At 35.6% G+C, this 19,307-nt stretch overlaps 1 protein-coding gene across 1 annotated transcript; it reads left to right on the top strand.

Annotated features, from left to right (window-relative positions):
- The first annotated feature begins 9,886 nt into the window (after positions 1-9,886).
- Positions 9,887-10,609, top strand: LOC140433784 (uncharacterized). The gene has a single exon (XM_072521760.1). It carries the CDS (start codon positions 9,887-9,889, stop codon positions 10,607-10,609), a length of 723 nt encoding a protein of 240 aa, XP_072377861.1.
- Positions 10,610-19,307: the final 8,698 nt, after the last annotated feature.

Here is a 19,307-nt window from a genome sequence, read left to right as displayed (position 1 = left end):
CTGTGCGATAACATTTGTAAGTTTTGTAGTATCTCCAACCCCTTTGTAAACGAAGTTTGTAAACGGACACATGTAAGTTTTTTTTTATTCTGATATGGCAACTATTTATATACTATATTTTTTATGCCACTTATATGTTTGATAACTGTTTGTTTGAAACAGAAATAAATGTTTATTCCATTTCTCTGAACTATTTTGTTTGCTTTATTTTAGAATAATCTCCTAACCCTTTTATGTGTTTTTATTTTAGGGATATTTTTCCTAAATCCGGCAAGTTTAGGATTCTTCGAAGCGGCGTCCTTTCCTTTCAAATAGCTAGAAGTTCTTTTTCTTGTTGTCCCTATTTGCCAAGTGTCCAGGAGATTTGTGTAAGGACCCCTTTATTTCATTTTTGTGTAGCTACCCCAATCTCAACCCTTTGTTATTTCACTTATCCACGACCCCAGCTCTCCAACAACCAACTGAGTGTCGTACGCACTAGTAGCGTTTATTTTGCTTGTCCTATCTTCCCCCCATCGTTTTTGTCCCCTATTTCTACCCCTATGTTCGTACCCTGAGGTAGGCAAAATATTTTCGTTACAAAAATGGCGCCCAACGTGGGGCATGTATTAGATTTGCTCCATTTGTATCTTCGTTACAAAATTGTCGCCCAATCTGTGGGGCCTTTAAATATTCCTCAATTTTTTAGATTTGATTCCCTGTTCCCGAACCCTGTTTTTCAGTTTTGCCCTAGTTTTCTGCCATTTATATGAAACCCCCTCCTTTTGAATAGTGCCCCAAAGTGTCTCACAAACAGTAGAGTATTTGTATTATACATATGTATTTGTTGTATAACATATGTATTATTGCTTTTTATGTAATGTACTGTATATCTATATATGTATTTTGTGTATTTGGTAAATGAAAGCAAATATTTGAGTTGACTATTTAAATATTATTTTGGATGATGTTTTAATATTGAAAAGAATTTTTAAAAGTTAATAACAGTAACAAATATCAGTTATTGGTTGCATTTATTCTTAATTGATTAAACAGATTTTACAGAAAAATCGGTTTTTGTAATTTTGTTTGTTGTCATTTTGAGTAAATGTCTGTATTGTTGTAAGTGACCTTTTTTTGTTTGAGCTGTGTAGTTGTGTAGTAATGTTATGCAATTTGTCTTCTAATTAACCATCTTTGACGGTGTATTAAATGCCACAGGTTAGTTAAAGTTTGTGTACGAGGAGTAGTCATTGTGAGTCGTAGAGAAGATTCGACCAAGTTTAGTCTCAATAGTAGACTGTTTATTTGTTGTGTATCCTTTCTTGTATCTGAGTGACCACAGGCTTGTAATATTTGTGATCAAGAGATGCTGTTTAGTTTTGACTAGAAGCAGTCTCATTTAGTTTTCAGAACAAGAGTTGGTTTATTTTGGTGTTATTTAATGTAGCTCACTCAAAGGTCAAGTTTTCAATATTCTTAGTATTTTGTCTTTCCCTGGATGTACGGTTTATGTTGTTTGTTAGTGTCCATGTTGTCCCATGTTGTTTGAAACCATTTTTTTTTTTAGTCCTTGTTAGTGGAAGTGTGAACTTTTAGGAGACAGGTTAGGACCTCATTTTTGTTTACCAACTGATTACTAAGTCAAGAGCAGAAGTTGCAGCAAACTGATTGAGTTTTGGATTTCAGTACGCGGGAGTGCAAGTGAGACTTACTAGGTGATAAATGGAAAAGGTTGTTTCTTAAAATTATCATATTTTCTACTAGTTGTTGAGGTTGATTTTAGTTATTTTGTTTGTTTGCTTTCATTCAATTTGTGAAAAATGAAGTCTACTCAGGTTAATCATTTGAAATCAGGAGAGTTATCTTATGAGCTTTCAGTCGAAGCGATACATTGATATCGGGTAGACGTGTTTATTGATAAAGTCATTAAGCTCCCAGTTTTTGTGACAATTAGAATATTTTAATTTCGTCGTGTTTAAAAATATTTACATATTATAGTAAAATAGTGATAAAAAAGTGAAAATATTCTCCCCTGATGGGGGAGAATACTAATAAGACGCCAATGCGCGAACTAAATACTTCTGAAGTTGTTAGTGTTAGTGAACAAGATATGGATACAGGAATTAATACCACCGTTTCTCCTGCTACAAGGGAAGTAAAACTTTTTAATATTAATTCTAGTAATTACGATTTTCAAAATTGTTGTGTATATGTTGAAAAGACCAATGATCAGAATATAGGCCGATTGCACCCTATGGTTGTGGGTGATATTTTACATCAAAAATTAAAGATCAACAATATTAAGGAAATTAAAAGTATAGGAAGAAACCGTGTTAAAGTAATCCTCAAATCTATTTTGGATGCAAATAAATTAGTCACTAATATTCATTTAAAAGACGATAATTTAAAGGCGTATATTCCCAATCACCTCTTAGAAATCAAAGGGCTGATAGGTGATGTCGATACCAAATATAACATTGAATATTTGAAAAAATATATGACCTCTAGTTCACAAATTATTGATATTAAAAGAATGCACAGGAAAATAGAAAAGGATGGAAATACAGAATATGTACCTAGACGTAATGTTATAATTACATTTGAAGGCAATTGTTTACCAAACTATGTTGTAATTAATTATGTATATTTTCAAGTTAAAAAATTGTTAGGTAAAGTTACACAATGTTATAAATGCCTCAAATTTGGACACATTTCTAGACAATGTAAAGGTACACAGGAATACTGCATACGATGTGGAGAAACTAAAACTGATACACATACATGTGATAAAAAAAAATGTATTGCATACACTGTAAAAGTGATAAGCATATATCAATCTCTAAAAACTGTCCTTTTTTCGAACATCAAAAAAAAATAAAAAATATCGTGATTGAACATAAAATTTCATATTTGGAGGCCAAAAATTTAAACGATTCTTCTTTTTCTGGTCTTATTTGTAATAACAGATTTGAAATATTGTCAAATTCAGATAGAGAATTTCCAAAATTAACTAACACATCTGAAGTTAATAAACCTGCTTATTCCAACCTATTGAGGCCTCATTTACAGAAAACCAAAAATATTAGTCAACCAAGTTGTAGTAAATCAAGCACTGATTATAGAGAAAATAAAAAAAGAAAAGTATCATCTCCAACTTCCGAATATCCTACATCTCCTCACATCCCTTTCAGATTTGGACCATCTCAACCTTTACCACCCTTAAACAAGGAAAGTTTTTCAACTGTAGACAATGAAAAAAATAAATTAGTAGATTCTTTAGTAATTCTTTTCTCAGATTTTATTCAAAATATTAATTGTTTAGAACAGGCAAAATCACTTGATATTAATATGTTAGCCAAAGGTATTAATAATGTTCTAGATAATATTTTTAAAAAATAACTAATCTAATTACTTTCAAAGCTAAACTCAAAATAATACAATGGAATGCTCGATCAGCTGTTGCTAACAAAAACAGCCTTCTCAACTTTTTAATAACCGAAGATATTGATATAGCTTTAATAAGTGAAACCTGGTTTAAACGGGATGTTGAGGTTATAATGTAATTCGCGAAGATCGGGATGACGGCTATTCCGGAGTTGCTATTTTAATTAAAACTGGTATTCCCTTTGAAAACATAAAAATTAAAAAAAATTATAATAAAGAATTGCTTGCTTGTGGTATTAAAATCAACTATAACAAAAGTCATTTAACTTTACTCTCTGTATATAGGTGTCCGAAAGCTAAAACTAACACTGAAGATTGGGATAAGTTATTTTCTCAATTAAAACACCCTTGTATCATTGGAGGAGATATGAACGCACATAATTCTCTGTGGGGCTCATCTAAAAATGATAAAACAGGCCATCAAATTGTGGAGACAATTCAGAATCTAGATTATGTGGTAATGAATAATGGACAACCAACTTGCCAAACGAGACCAGGAAACACAGATTCCATGATTGATGTCACATTTTGCTCACCTTCTCTCTTTGATAAAATTTCGTGGTCTGTAGATACTAATACTTTGGGATCAAATCACTTCGTTATAAGGGTTGTAATCGATATCTTGGGAACTGATGCGAATATCATTTATCCCAGCAGTAAGTGGAACATTAAAAAAGCCAATTGGTCATTATACTCTCAGTTTATTGAAACCTTATTAACTAACAACCCTCACGCCTACTCAGACACGCAAGAAAAATATAATTTCCTTATTGACTGTATTAATGAAGCTTCTAAACAATCAATTTGTCAATATAAATCATTTAAATGTATACGTACTCCCGCTCCGTGGTGGGATTCGGAATGTGATGAATCCGTTTCGGAAAGAAAGAAAGCATTAGTAAACTACAAAAAAATCCTTCTCTTGAAAATTTTTGTAAATGCAAAGAAGTGAATGCTCGTGTCAAAAAATTCCTGAAATTGAAGGCCAAACAAAGTTGGGTTGAATGGTGTTCAAAATTAAATAAACAAACTTCATCTAGTCTTATTTGGAACCAAGCAAGGAAAATGAACAGGAAAAAAGTTAACTTTTCACTGCCTCTAAATAACACATGGGTAGACGACTTTTTTGATAAAATAGCTCTACCTTACGTAAATAACCAGATAGATGTAATACCATCTGAAACTCTCTCATCTGATCAGAATCATTTTCTCTTAACACCTTTTTCAAGAGCTGAATTAGAGTTTGCCCTTGATAATCGCGTCAGTACCTCACCAGGATATGATGCAGTCAAATATCCTATGATACAAAATTTGCCAGATAACGCAAAAGAATTACTTTTGAATATATTTAACCAGATAATTATTGAGGGTAAAGGCATAATCGATTTTAAGCGTATTATAGTTGCCCCTATTCCCAAACCGGGAAAAAACCCTAAATTAGCTGAAGCTTACTATCACTATTATCATGTATATTGAAGACTCTTGAACGGATGATTAAAATTAGGTTAGATTGGTGGCTAAGGGATCAAAGTCCCTTACCCGCTAACCAACATGGCTTTAAGAAAGGTTATGGAACCTTAGATTCCTTAACAACACTTGTTGTAGACATTCAGAATAGTTTTTCCAGGAACAGTTATGTACCTGCTTTATTTTTAGACATCGAAGGTGCTTACGACTCGGTATCTCTTACAATTCTCCAAGAAAAAATGATTAAATTTTTTCATATTCCAGCGCAGTTTGCTTCTAACGTCGTGAACTTGTACACAAATAGGATAATTTATTTAAAAGACAATCATACTCTTATAGGACCTAGACTTAATAACAAAGGATTACCTCAGGGCTCCGTTTTGAGTCCTATTTTGTTTAACATTTACACAGCAGATCTACACAACATCACTATTACTAATATTGCATTTAATATTGTACAATATGCTGACGATTTCTGTTTGTATACACAACACAAAAAATATCAGCAATCCATTGAAAACCTGAATGAAGTGTACGGATTCCATAAAAAATGGTTTATAGAAAATGGTTTCGAATTATCCTGCAATAAATCACAAGTTTGTTTATTTACCAGACATAACTTTCCTAATGCTAGTACAATAAATTTAGGTGGGCACCAATTTTCCCTTAAAAACACAATTAAATATCTGGGAATGATACTCGACCAGAAATTGACCTGGAAGTTACATATTGATGACATGTTGAACAGATGCAATAAGGGATTAAACTTTCTTAAATCAATTAATAAAACTTGGTGGGGATCGGATGTTGAAGTAAGTTTATTATTTTACAAAGCTTACATACGATCTATTTTGGATTACGGAAGTGTTTTGTATGGATCAGCAAGTAATGTACTACTAAACAAAATCAACGTTTTACAGAACTCAGCCCTACGAATATGTTTAGGAGCCATGAGATCCACTCCAGTACAAGCTTTATATTTGGAAGCCTTAGAACCTCCTTTAAATATAAGACGAAGGTTTTTGTCCAAAAAATATTTAATGAAAGTATACTTACTGAACTCATCTCTATACGAAAAGATAGTCACTTTGAATTGCCATGACCTGACAAATAAATATTGGCAAAAAAAGAAATCTCCCTTACTTTGCGAAGCGTATAATCAAAATATAGCACTTTTAAAAAATATAGATAGAACGAACTATATATTCAAAAATTACTCTTCTTTCTTTTTACATACAGATATTATTGTACCAAATTATAGTGAAAATATATATTTAAATAAAAATATTGTTCTATCTTTAACAAGCAAATACAAAGAGGCACTAACTCTATATACAGATGCGTCTAAATCTCCAGATGGAACCGGATGCGCTTTTTTTATACCATCGGAACATATAGAAAAGAAATTCAAACTGAACCCGGAAACTTCGATTTATACAGCAGAGGCTATTGCAATATATGAAGCTTTATTATATGTAGCTGAAGTTGAGTTTGCCCATATTCTAATTCTGTCGGACTCCTTAGCAGTGTTAAAATCCATTGGTAAATGTGGACCACCTAACTTACAAGACTGCCCATACATTTATAGAATTAAACATATTATTCAAACTCTTTTAACTAAAGGAATCAATGTACATTTTCTCTGGATTAAAGCACATGCAGGATTTGAACATAATGAATATGTCGACCTATTAGCCAAAGAAAGCATTTTATCCGATACTGGTATTCTACATAAAGTAACGCTTTCTGACAGTATTGTTTCTTGCAAGTTAACATTGCTTCGAGAGTGGAGCTACCAGTGGAAGGAATACTCTTTTGTGAACCAAAATAGATACTCGATAATTCAGCCAGATATTCCCAAATTTCCTTGGTACAAGTCTTTTAGAGCTTCCAGGAGGCACATAACCTCCATTATTAGAATACGTTTCGGACACGCATGTTATCCAAAGCACTTATTTAAAATAAAGGTTTTGGATGATGACAAATGTGAGCATTGTGGAGAGGAAAGTGATTTAGATCATATATTTTTTGGTTGTTCTAAAAACAGAGTGTACTCATCCAAACTTATAAATGATTTATTAAAATATAAAATAGCAGCTCCTTGGAATATACTATATTTATTATCACTTGGCTCTGTAGATATTTACAACTCCTTAATTCAATTTTTAAAAGACAGCAAATTATCATTATAATTCTCTAAAAATTATTTAGTTAATCTTGTTACCTTTGTTTTAAACCATTTGTATAACTTCCTCCTCTCCGTGACCTAGTGTTGTTGTGTCTTATATAAATAATGCCTTGATAGGTCCCTAGGCGAGAAGAGTGTGTCCCTGTTCTCCTAATATCGATGTAATAATCTTTTATTTTGATAGGGCATTTAGGTAAATAATTATAATGATGACTGTCTTAGTCCTTTTGTGTCTGGCTGTATGACGATAAGTCTAAGCCAAAAAAAAAAAAAAAAAAAAAAAAAAAAAAAAAAAAAAAAAATCTTATGAGCTTTTCATAAGAGGTAAAAATGTCCCAAATAAGACAGTGGATGATAAGAGAAAGATGTTGAGAGCTTTGTTGGCCATGGAGGCCACTTCGTCTTCAAGTTTAGTCGATTTGGTTAGTAATGTAGTAGATCCTGAGAAAGAATTGTGTGAGATTAAGTTGATTATGGAAGATTTATGTATTAGTGCTCAATCAATAAATGTAGAATCAAATAAAGCTGATTTTGCTAGATTTGAGACAAAGTCTACCCATTTAGATACCAGATTAGAGAATTTTCCTATGAATGATGTTGAGGAAGATGTAAAAAAGTTTGTTAATGAGTGTAAAGATGATTTGTTGATGTTAAAGGGAAAGTTTTGTTTGGAAAGGGATGTTTTGGAAAAGGAGGAAATATCTGCTGAATTAGTAAAACCATCCACTAGTAGCCCAGTTTCAGTCCCTGTAGTTCCCAGTTGTACAGTCCCAGCCCCAATAATACAGGTTTCAACTCCTGTCATTATTTCTGATTTACATATTAAGTTTAATGGTGAAAGTAAAGCTCTCCCCACATTTTTAGAGAAAGTTAGAGATTCTGCTAGGTCTAGGAATATTTCCGAAGACATCCTGTTTCGTTCAGCTATTGAACTATTTGAAGGTAATGCTGCTATTTGGTATAGGAGTGTTAGAGATAAAATTAGTAGTTGGGATGAGTTAGTAGCCCTACTCAAATCTGCTTTTTTGCACCCAGATTATAATGATAATCTCTTAGATGAAATTAAAAATGGAAAGCAAAAAAGAAATGAATCCATAACCATTTATTCAGCAGTGATGGAAAACCTTTTTAAACGTTTGGAAACATACCCTAGTGAAGCCCAAAAGGTAAAAATGAGGAAAAATATTTTAGTGGACTACATTCCACTGATAGCCCTACAAGATTTTGCTTCAGTAGAAATGTTAGTAGCGACTATAAAACGTTTAGAGCAGAATGTCCTGCCCTTGTTGCAGACTACTAAAGGTCTTGCAGGTATTTCAATTGATGATTCAGAAAATCCCAAAGAACAAGTTCATGTGGTGAATAATCAAAACAAGCAAGATAAAAGTGGAGTAGTTAACAGACAGGACAGAGAAAATAATTCTTCAAGAAGACCCAATCCCAAATATATGTATGAAGATGATAGACCCAGTCCACCAGAAAATACTGAAATAAGAAATCAGTCTTTTTCATCCCCACCTCCAATGATGCAATCTTTTTCATCCCCACCTCCATTAATGCAGTGTCCCCTTTATCAAGCTCCCAGAATTCCGAAAAAGATTATTTGTTTTAGTTGTAATAGAGCAGGTCATATTTCCCGTGACTGTAGAAGCAAGTCGGTATATCCGAAAAAGATTATTTGTTTTAATTGTAATAGGCCAGGTCATATTTTCCGTGACTGTAGAAGCAAGCCAGTATCTTGTTCTCGTTGTGGTTATAAAGGTGTGACCATATCTTCTTGTCCTAAGTGTTGTATTTCGAATAGGTCTAAGACCAATAGACCTTACAGGCCATCATTAAACCCAATTTTTGAAAAGAAAGATTTTGATAGTCGTCCTCATGTTAGTATTTCCATTTTCTCTAGAAACTTTGTAGTTCTTTTAGACATTGGTTGCTCTACATCCGTTGTAGGTGCCGCTGGAGTTGAATTTTTAAATTCCCAAGAAATTAAATATAATCCCACATCTACTAAGCATGTCCGCTTAGCAGATGGTTCCAATAAATCAGTTGTTGGTACCATTGATCTTCCAGTAGAGGCTGATGGTGTTTGTCATATGGTGAAATTTTTTGTTGTACCTTCTGTCCCTTACAGTTTCATTTTGGGAAATGATTTTATGCGTTAATTCTCACTGTTAAATAGGACATGGCATTCTTCCCGAAGAAAAAATAAAATAGAAACTACCCAAGAGATTAATTATTTAGAGGTTGATGTAGATAGAATAGACCCTTGGTTTGATAATTTGAGATCAAAGATACTCCGATCCCCACTTGATTTTCCACAGAGGAAGGTGGAAAATGATTTTGTTTATAAGTTTGCCCCTACCAACAATTCTTTTAAGACTAATGCTGTAGAGTGGAAAAATCTTGTGCCCAAACCACAAAGGTTTGAAGTTATGCAGTCTTGTCATGAGCCACCTACGTGTGCTCACTTTGGATTTTCCAAAACTTTGTCCCGTATTCAAGAAAGATATTATTGGCCCCAGTTGCGTGTTGATGTGCTTAAGTTTGTCAGGTCATGTAAAGTTTGTGGTGCTCAGAAGACACCAAATTATGCTCCATTAGGTAAAATGGGTAAGCAGAGAGAGGCCAAGTTTCCTTGGCAAATAGTTGCTATAGATCTGATAGGTCCCTTTGTTCGTTCAAAGAAAGGTTTATACGTGGTTATTAGTAGTTGCTGATTGGTTTAGTAAATATACGTTAGTCCAACCTTTAAGAAAGGCCACGGCTAAGAATATTGTTGAGTTTTTGGAAAATGATGTTTTCCTAATGTTTGGTGTTCCTCAATATGTGATTTGTGATAATGCCTCAAATCTGAACAATCCTCTCTTAATTGAGCTCTGTAATAGGTATAACGTTCAGAAAGTATGGTTTAGCCCAGTGTATGCACCTCAGTGTAATTTTGTGGAGAGGAACAATAGAACCATCGGTACAGCAATACGTACATATGTGAAAAACCACGTAGATTGGGACAAGAATTTAGCAAAGATCAGACAAGCTATTAACACCGCAAAGCATGAAGTGACTGGATATACTCCAGCTTTCTTGAATTATGGCCGTCATGTTCCTTTAAGTGAAAACTATTATGGTATTGATCATAAGGATCAACAGAATCAAGATATAGAGATAATTCCAGGTGACCGTAACATGTATGCTTCAGAAGTCAAAGGTCTAGATAAAGTTTTTGAAAAGGTTAAGGCTAATCTTCGAAAAGGATATGAACGTAACGCTAGAAGTTACAACTTACGTAGAAGAGAAGTCCAATTTCAAGTGGGTGATGTTTGGAAAAGAAATAAGGTTTTGTCTTGTGCTGTCAACAAGTTTATGTCCAAACTAGCACCGAAGTATATCGAAGCAACTATCAAGGAAAAATTGTCACCAGTGGTTTATCGTTTGTCAGATTTAAATGGTTCTGATCTTGGTAAGTGGCATGTTAAAGATTTAAAGCCTTTTGTGTCAGATGAGGATAATATGTCATCCTTAAGTAATTAGTTCATCCTTTCCCCTGTCTTTGTTTTCGAGTTTGTATGTTGATTTGATTTCATCCCTGTGGAATATTACTTCACTTTTGATAATTTCCGTACAGGTAACCTATTTTGATTGGGAGACACATGTGAGAATCACATTTTGTCATATGTAGGTATATAGATTTAGGGTCTACATCCTAATTTTTTTTGTGGAACCGTTGCCGAATTCCTTGTCTCGCTAGGCGTATAGTGGAGATAGTAGACGCCTACCTGTTAAGTGTAGAGCAATTTTTTTTTGGATTTGTGCATAGCACTTGATTTAGGCAACGAGGTGTCATGGCTATGCCTGCCCGACAAATCACTTGTGTTACTGCTGTGAATGTCAGCGAGGTTCACTTCGGGGCATAAGGTTAGCTTCCCCCAAGGCATAGAAACTCATGTCACCTACAGTTCAAGTAGAGTCTAAATTTCAGTCTACTCGACTTTAAAGAGTTTGGCGATCGATGGCACGCTAGCCCATTCTTTGTAACTAACTTTGTTTTTGTTGTTTAATCCTATGCTAGCCATCATCTAAAAGATATTATTAAGAAGTTTCGACTCAGTTAAGAGGTCATCTTCTGATTTGGTTTTTGTTGTTTTGCCTTTATCAAAAACTGGATAAGAATTATCCGAGTTTTTTCTTTTAAGGAGGGGCATTGTAGCGTTTTAAATTTGGTGGAATATTTTCGTTTTTCTGTTTGCAAATGAATTTTAAAACGATCAATATATTATGGCATTTTAAGTTGAGATTCTAAATATCAAGTTTTGGTATTCAGCTGTTTTTATCTTTTGTCGTTAAAACGCAATAAACTGGAATATTTAAAAGTTGTTTCGAGTCCCCTAATATAATATTGCAAGTCAGGTATACGGTTTTTTCTAAGATGTATTACCTGAGAATATTTTTTTGTCTTTGTTTACATTAATATTCCCCTATTCTCTGTATGTATTGTAAGGTAAAAAATTTCCAGTTAACCAATTTAAAAGTAAATACTCAAGAAGTTTTTTGTCGGTTCGTTGCTAAGAACGAGGTCAAAAAAGGGTAGATTGTTTGTTTTAAGTTTGTAGGCAAAAACTAGTTGTGAGACGTAAAGGGAAATTTATTTTGCGTTGATATTTGTAAAATGTAAGGCATTGAGGAGTCGACATTTAAGCCCCAAGCAGAGCAGATAGAAGAGATTTTGAATCGCGAGTCGATTCAATTTTTTTGTGTAATATCTTAAGACCGGTTAAGGTGATGATACTCTATGCAATGTGGCAGTTTAGATCAGAGTATCACCCATAAGATTTGTGCAGTACACCGGCACTGATGAAATTTGGAAAATGTTTATATAGAATGTCCCCGTCGACAGCTTGATTTCCTCCATCAAGTTTCTGTTCCAATCGTTCCTGCCTCGTATGGAAATGGTTTATTTTTATTCAAGTTGAGAGTTATGTCCTTTGCAGCTCCAGTCCCATAGATGTTAACAAGTTTTTTTTGAAAATTAAGTGCGAAACAGTGAATCAAGGTAACAATTAACATTTTAATTTTAAAGTAAAGACAGACATTTTTTTGCTAAAACAATAATTGCTTTCATTAAAATTTAAAGGATTTGTAATAAATAATAAATTGTAAATTTTATGGTTTAACAGCTGTCATTTTAATTGTTTTTTTAATATAATGTTAACATATGACAGCTAGCTTTGTTCTTTTCGATATTCATTTATTTTGTTTGTTTAAAAAAAAGGTTAATCTCTGTGCGATAACATTTGTAAGTTTTGTAGTATCTCCAACCCCTTTGTAAACGGAGTTTGTAAACGGACACATGTAAGTTTTTTTTTATTCTGTATTTGGCAACTATTTATATAGTATATTTTTGTTGCCATTTTTATGTTTGATAACTGTTTGTATGAGACAAAAATAAACGTTTGATTTGTTTCTCTGATCCTTTGTTTATTTTAGTTTAGAAAATCTCCTAACCCTTGTATGTATTTTTGATTTTAGGGAAGAAGAAATTTTCTTTCTTTTTCCAGCAGGAAGTTTTCTTCGAAGCGGCGTCCAAATTTAAATAGCTAGAGGTAACCTTGTCTGCCATATCTTATTTCATTTTGTCCAGGAGATTTATGTAAGTACCCTTTCATTTTTTTTGTAGCTGCCCCAATCCGACCCATTTATTTCAACTTATCCACGACCCCAGCTCTCCAACAACCAACTGAGTGTCGTTCGCATACGTAACGATTGTTTTGCTTGCCCTATCTTCGCCCCCATAGTTTCTGTCCCCTATTTCTACCCCCATGTTCTTACCCTATGGTAAGCAAAATATTTTCGTTACAAATTCACGGAGAAGGTTTTCCTCGACTTCGTTCCGTGATCCATGTCCAGAGATCTTTAGATAGCGTCTCCGAAACCGCTGCATCCCGTGGTGTGTCTGGTGGCTTCTCCGGATTTTATCCTGGAGTGGTAGGTCAACCAGATCATCGAGGATGGGGTTGGTGTCCTCGTCCTCGTCGACGTCCTCCATCATACATAATAGGGGGAAGGATTCGTCTTCTTCCACGTCTGTTGTAGGCCTGCTAAGTCTCACCACTTCCTCGTCTTGGTCAGCTTCTTCTCTTTCTGTGGTTGGGTTCCTGGACAGGTGATCGGGGAGTTCGTTCACCTTCCCCGGGATATGTACCGGGTGAAGTTGAATTCCTGAAGTAACAAGGCCCAACGGGATAGTTTGGCCTTGTCTTCCTTGAACCGATGAAGCCACAGGAGAGCTTGGCTGTCGGTGTACAGCGTGAAGTGCTGATCCTGGAGGAAGTGCTTGTACTTCTTGAGTGCCCAAACTAATGCGAGGCACTCTTTCTCGTTAATGTGGTAACGAGTCTCTGCTGGCTTTAACTTCGTGGAGGCGTATGTGATGACTCTCTTGTCGTCTTGGGTTCCTTGGAACAGGACTGCGCCCATGCCGACATCGGAGGCATCCGTCTGGAGGCAGAATGGTTTGGACGCGTCTGGTCGATGGAGTAGGAGATCTCACTCGATTTCGGTCTTGAGACGTTGGAAGGCGGCATCTGCGGCGTCCGTCCAGTGTAGACGACTCTTGTTGCCCTTGGTGAGATCCGTCAAAGGCGTGATGATGTCTGCAAATCGAGGGATGAAATCTCTCAACCAGTTGGCTGTCCCAAAGAAGCTTCGCAGTTGCTTCATCGTCCGTGGAGTGTCGAAGCCTTTGATCTTCTCCACGTGCTTCTCCAGAGGTTGGGTGTTGGCGGAGGTGATTTTATGTCCCAGGTACTCCAGTTCGTCTGCTGCGAATTTACATTTTTTAAGGGATGCCCATAGTCCGTGCGTCCGAAGTCTCTCTAGAACCAGGCGGAGGTGGTTCTGGTGTTGGGTCCAGTCTTCTGAATAGATGATGATATCATCCATGTATACTTTGATGAATACATCGATGTATCCTGCAAAGACTGAAATCACGAGCTTCTGGAACACAGCTGGTCCGTTCTTGAGGCCGAAGGGTATCACGGTAAATTCATAGGAGGACCCGTCAGGCAGGCTGAAAGCTGTCTTCGGGCTGGAGTTCTTGTGCAAGGGGACTTGCCAAAATCCACTCTTCAGATCTAAGGTGGTGAAGATCTGAGCCGTGCCAATCTCTTTAATGGAGTCGTGGATTGGTGGCATGCTGGAGGCTTCGTCGATGGTCACGTTGTTAAGCTTCCTATAATCTACGCAGAAACGGGAAGTGCCATCCTTCTTGGTTACAATAACCACCGGGCTATTGTAAGGAGATTTGCTGGGGCGGATGACTCCTGCGGCTAGCATCTCTCTCACCTCCTTGGCCATTATCTGCTTCTTCTCCGTGGAATATTTATAGGGCTTAACGTTGATAGGCGTGGCGTCGGTCACTTCGATTTTCATCTCGGTGGCCTTGGTGGTCGGCTGGCGTAGACGGTCGTCGAAAACGTCATCGTACTCTTGAATCAACTTTTCAATTTGTTGAAAAGAGAAGGATGGAGCTTGATGGGGGCCGCTGTGTCTTGGATTGCCTTTTTGCTGGGTTCTTCCAGTAAACAGTGGTTCTGCAGGTGGTACCGACGTGTAGACATTTACGTGGTATGTCTACATTGGCCTCTTCCTGCTCCAACGAAGGCATCCCTAACACAACGTCGTGGTTCAAGTTCTCCATAACCACGCAGTTGACTGTTGACTCCAGAGTCTCGATGTTAATCTTGACTTCAGCAGTCCCTAGGGTGCGGGACGTGCTGCCCGTGTACGCCAGTTGAACCAATCCTGATCCTCGTTGCAGGTCTCGTCTCTGGATCAATCTCTGGTGAATGAAGTTCCCAGATGCACCGGTGTCGACCAAGATCTTCACACGTTGTTCGTTGATCCTTCCATGGAGTTGGGGGAGGCCTGTCGCCGAGGGTCGCGTCTGAATCGGGTTCAGTTGGGGCACCATCTTCACAACAGGGTTTAGTTGGCGCCCCTGTTGGCGTTTCCCTGGTTCTGAGGTAGTGGAGGTGGTGGTTGGCTCATTGGTGGCATCCTGGACTGTCTGTTGTTGGGATTCCTCCATTCCTCGATCGCTTCAGGGTGGCGTGGTGTGTTGTGACGTGGGGGACGGTACTGCTGTCGCTGTTGGGATTGCTGCTGGGGTTGCTGCTGGGGTTTATTGCTGGCGACGGTGTTCCGGCGGGTGTCTGCTTCCATTCCCTGGGCTATGGTCAGGAGGTCCTCCTCGGTCTTGGGAATGTTGACTCGTAGGCAGATCGCGATGTCGGGTCTCAGTTGGTTTACTATGGTGATACATCTCTGGTCCTCAGGGGTGTATGGTGCGAGACGTCTGTGTGTGTGTGTGTGGAAGGATAATGGCACGGAATCAAGTCCATTTGCCACAGAAAGTTGTATACAGAACTTTTCTTATAATATGAATACAAAGTTGTGGGTTATGCTGCTTTAAATTTCTATTTTTACTTCTTTAATAAAATTTACTAGAAGTTCTAAAGTGTTTCTATTGGCAGTTAATAAAATGTGTGATAGATTTAATGGAAGAAAATATTTCATTTTAATTAGTTTACGAATTAAATCATCTGATTTTTTTACATGTTTTTTGCAACCGAAGAATATATGGTTGAGATCTCCGTAAGAGTTCTGATCACAACTACAGGCCGATGACTGTATAATGCCCAGCTTAGCAAGGTGCGATGGAAATCGCCCATGATTTGTTTTAAGTCGAAAAACACTTGCCGAGAAGAATTTTGACGTGGAATAATTGAAAATATATTGGGGTGGAGATGGTAGGGTTGGATGTATTTTAAAATACGTATTTTGTGAGTTCTCTACAACGTTTTCCCACTGTCGTTCCCATTTTAACATTATTTTATTTTTAATCAAATTAGAGATGTCACGTATTGTACAAATATTACAATGAACTCCGTTTTGTACTGCCTCCTTGGCCAAACTATCAGCTTTTTCATTACCTAGTATACCTATATGGCCTTTGACCCATACAAATGTGATATTTAATTCTGCTATCAATTTTTTTAAATTGCATAATAAAGGGCATTTCATTCTTTCAAATTGTATACTTTTTATTGACTCCAAGGCTGTCTTAGAATCAGTTAGTATTACCCCCTCTCGTAAATTATTTGATATTAACCAAGTAATGCCCTTCAAAATTGCTATAAGTTCAGCAGTATATATGCTGCATATTGATGGCAATTTAAACATAAATGATTGTTTTGTATTTTGAATAAAAACTCCACAACCAACTCCGTGTTTTGTTTTAGATCCATCTGTATATATAAATATCTTATTGACTAATCCATCCAATATAGATTTTAAAAGGGTATGGTTTATATGATCATATTCTGTATAATGGGGTATTATAACTCTGTGTGGTTTTATTAGTGATCTAAAGGGTATATTATACATAAACAATTTTTTATTTTTACTAAAAGAAATGTGATAAGCATTAGTCTCAACAAAAGCTTCTGCAAGTGGGGGAGAATTTTTTAGTTTCCAATAGCGGTTTGTTAGGTCTTCTTTTGCAATATCACTTAATTTGTTGATCATGTTTGACTCAAGGGATTTTAGTTTTAAAAGATATTTTTGTGATAACCGTTGCCGACGTAAGTCCAAAGGTAACTCATTACATTCTGCCAGTATTGCTTTCACCGGTGATGATACCATCCCACCGATGCAAGTTCTAAGACATTTATATTGAACTCTGTTTATTTTGTTTAGATTTGTATTACAAGAGGATCCGTATAAACAACATCCATAGTCAATGATAGAACGCACGTAGGCTCTATAAAATAATAAAGCTATACCAGGAGCTGCACCCCAACTTCGATTTGTTACACACCTAAGTAGATTGTAGCCTTTCTCACATTTTTTTATTAAGTGACTTATGTGGCTCGACCATAGTAACTTGGTGTCAACAATAATACCTAAATACTTAAACTCTTTAACTACCGACAGGGTACGTCCACACAGAGTTAATCTCTCTGGAGCACGTAGTCTATGCCTGGTAAAAAACATGATAGAGCATTTTTCTGTTGAAAGTGTCATGCCTGTTTCTTCTGTCCATATACTTACCTTATGCATAATATTCTCAAGAGCTTCCGTGCATGCTTCATAACTATTTTGGATGGTGTATATACATATATCATCTGCATATTGTATGCAATTTACGGAGTCATGAAATAGTGAATGAATATTGGCAGAATATATATTAAATAGTATGGGGCTAAGTACTGATCCCTGTGGTAACCCATGATAAACAATCCTTGGACCATGTAACACATTTCTATGATCTCTAATATAGACATGTCTAGAAAAATATAGTTGCAATCTATTTAGGGCAGTCGTTTCACTAAGACCAATACTAATCATTTTTTGTTTAAGTATATTTATATTTACAGAGTCGTAAGCCCCTTTTATATCTAGGAATAAACAAGCTAGATACTTGTTACCAGAAAAAGTAATTTGGATGTCATTTACTAAATGAGTTACTGCGTCCAAAGTACCATATCCCCTTCTAAAACCATATTGAGTACTAGGTAAAATATTGTTATACTCTATGTACCACTCCAGTCTTGTTTTTATCATTCTTTCAAAAGTTTTAGTTATACATGACATTAAAGATATAGGGCGATAAGAAGAAGGCATATTTTTATCTTTAGTTGGTTTTAAAATTAAACAAATGGTAATTTGTTTAAGTTGCTCGATATAGTTTGCATTCACCCACCAATCATTGTATATATTTATTATAAATTCTTTAGCAACTTGGGGGAGATTTTTAATAATGTCATATGTAACAAAATCATTACCCGGAGCAGTACATCTAGAGGTCTTAATTGCAGCTTCAAATTCCGTTGTATCAAAAGATGCATCCATATAGTGGCTGACAATGTTCTCTTTCGGTCCTTCAAGCATATTTGGGACAAAACTAGGTGCTACAATATCAAAAATTTGGTTTATTAGTTCTTCAGATATAGGATGTTTTTTAAAAGTTGAGTTTTTGTTAGATATGTTTTTTATAAAACTCCAAATTTTTGATATTGGGGTATTTTTATTTAATTTATTAATAAAATTTTTCCAGCATAATTGTTGTTTTTGTTTGAAAAGTAATTTAGCTTTGGCCTGAATATGCTTGAATTTGAGATAATTTTCGTAATTCGTAGTATTTTTATATTGCAGATAAGCATCTTTCCTATTATTAACAATTAAGGTGCATTCATTATCCCACCAAATAGGATTTGGAGGTTTTTTACTTTTACCTGAACGAGATTTTATTGACTTAGAAGCTGCATCATTTATTATTTTCATGAAAAATTCAAAGGAATTATTATTGCTGTTATTGTTATAAATTTGTGTTTCAATTAGGTTTTGAAAAAGCGTCCAGTCAGCTGAGGATTCAATCCATTTTCTAGAGGGTGTTTTGTTAGTGGGGATATATTCCCGAGATATATTAATATGGATAGGGAGATGGTCATGATGGTCAGATGTATCATTTAGAGGATTCCATTCTGAGTAACTTAAAAGACTAGGTGAGATAAAAGTAAGATCTATGGCAGAAGGTCGTTCGTTGGGCCTGACTATCTTAGTAGATCGTCCGTCGTTTAAAATAATCAGGTTAGTTTCGTCTATAGCCTCTACAAGTCGATTTCCTTGTGAATTATCTATTGTAGAACCCCAAAGGCTGTGATGACAGTTAAAGTCACCGCATATAATGACATCACCCTGTAGTTGTGAAAAAAGATTACTCCAGTCAGTCTTAGTTGCTTTTATTTTGGGAGATTTATAAATAGAGGCTAAGGATATCTTAAATTCATCGATATATGCTGCGCATACTTCTATTTTGGAATTAAAGTTTTTACGGATTGAAATTTCATGATAGGATAGGGAATCTTTGATAAGTATAGCAGTGCCTCCAAATCCATCAGTTCTGTCTACATGTAATAGATTGTAAGTTGGTAAATGAAATATTTTCTTTTTAGATAACCAAGTTTCATTAAGTATAATTAAATCAAATTTAATGGAGTAATGGTTAAGAAAATTAGCAAGATTAGCTTTATTTTTAGTAATGGAATTACAATTCCATTGCAATATATTTATCATCTACTTAATAATAATTTTCATCACTATCACTATCACTATATTGTATTGTACCTAGGCTTCCCACACAGGCTTCCCTGTGTGGATTAGGAATAAC

This window comes from Diabrotica undecimpunctata, chromosome 2 (assembly GCF_040954645.1).
Source record: "Diabrotica undecimpunctata isolate CICGRU chromosome 2, icDiaUnde3, whole genome shotgun sequence".
In the NCBI taxonomy this organism is placed as follows: Eukaryota; Metazoa; Arthropoda; class Insecta; order Coleoptera; family Chrysomelidae; genus Diabrotica; species Diabrotica undecimpunctata.
Note: the sequence above shows the minus strand (reverse complement) of the source record. Positions and strands in the feature narration are given on the sequence as shown.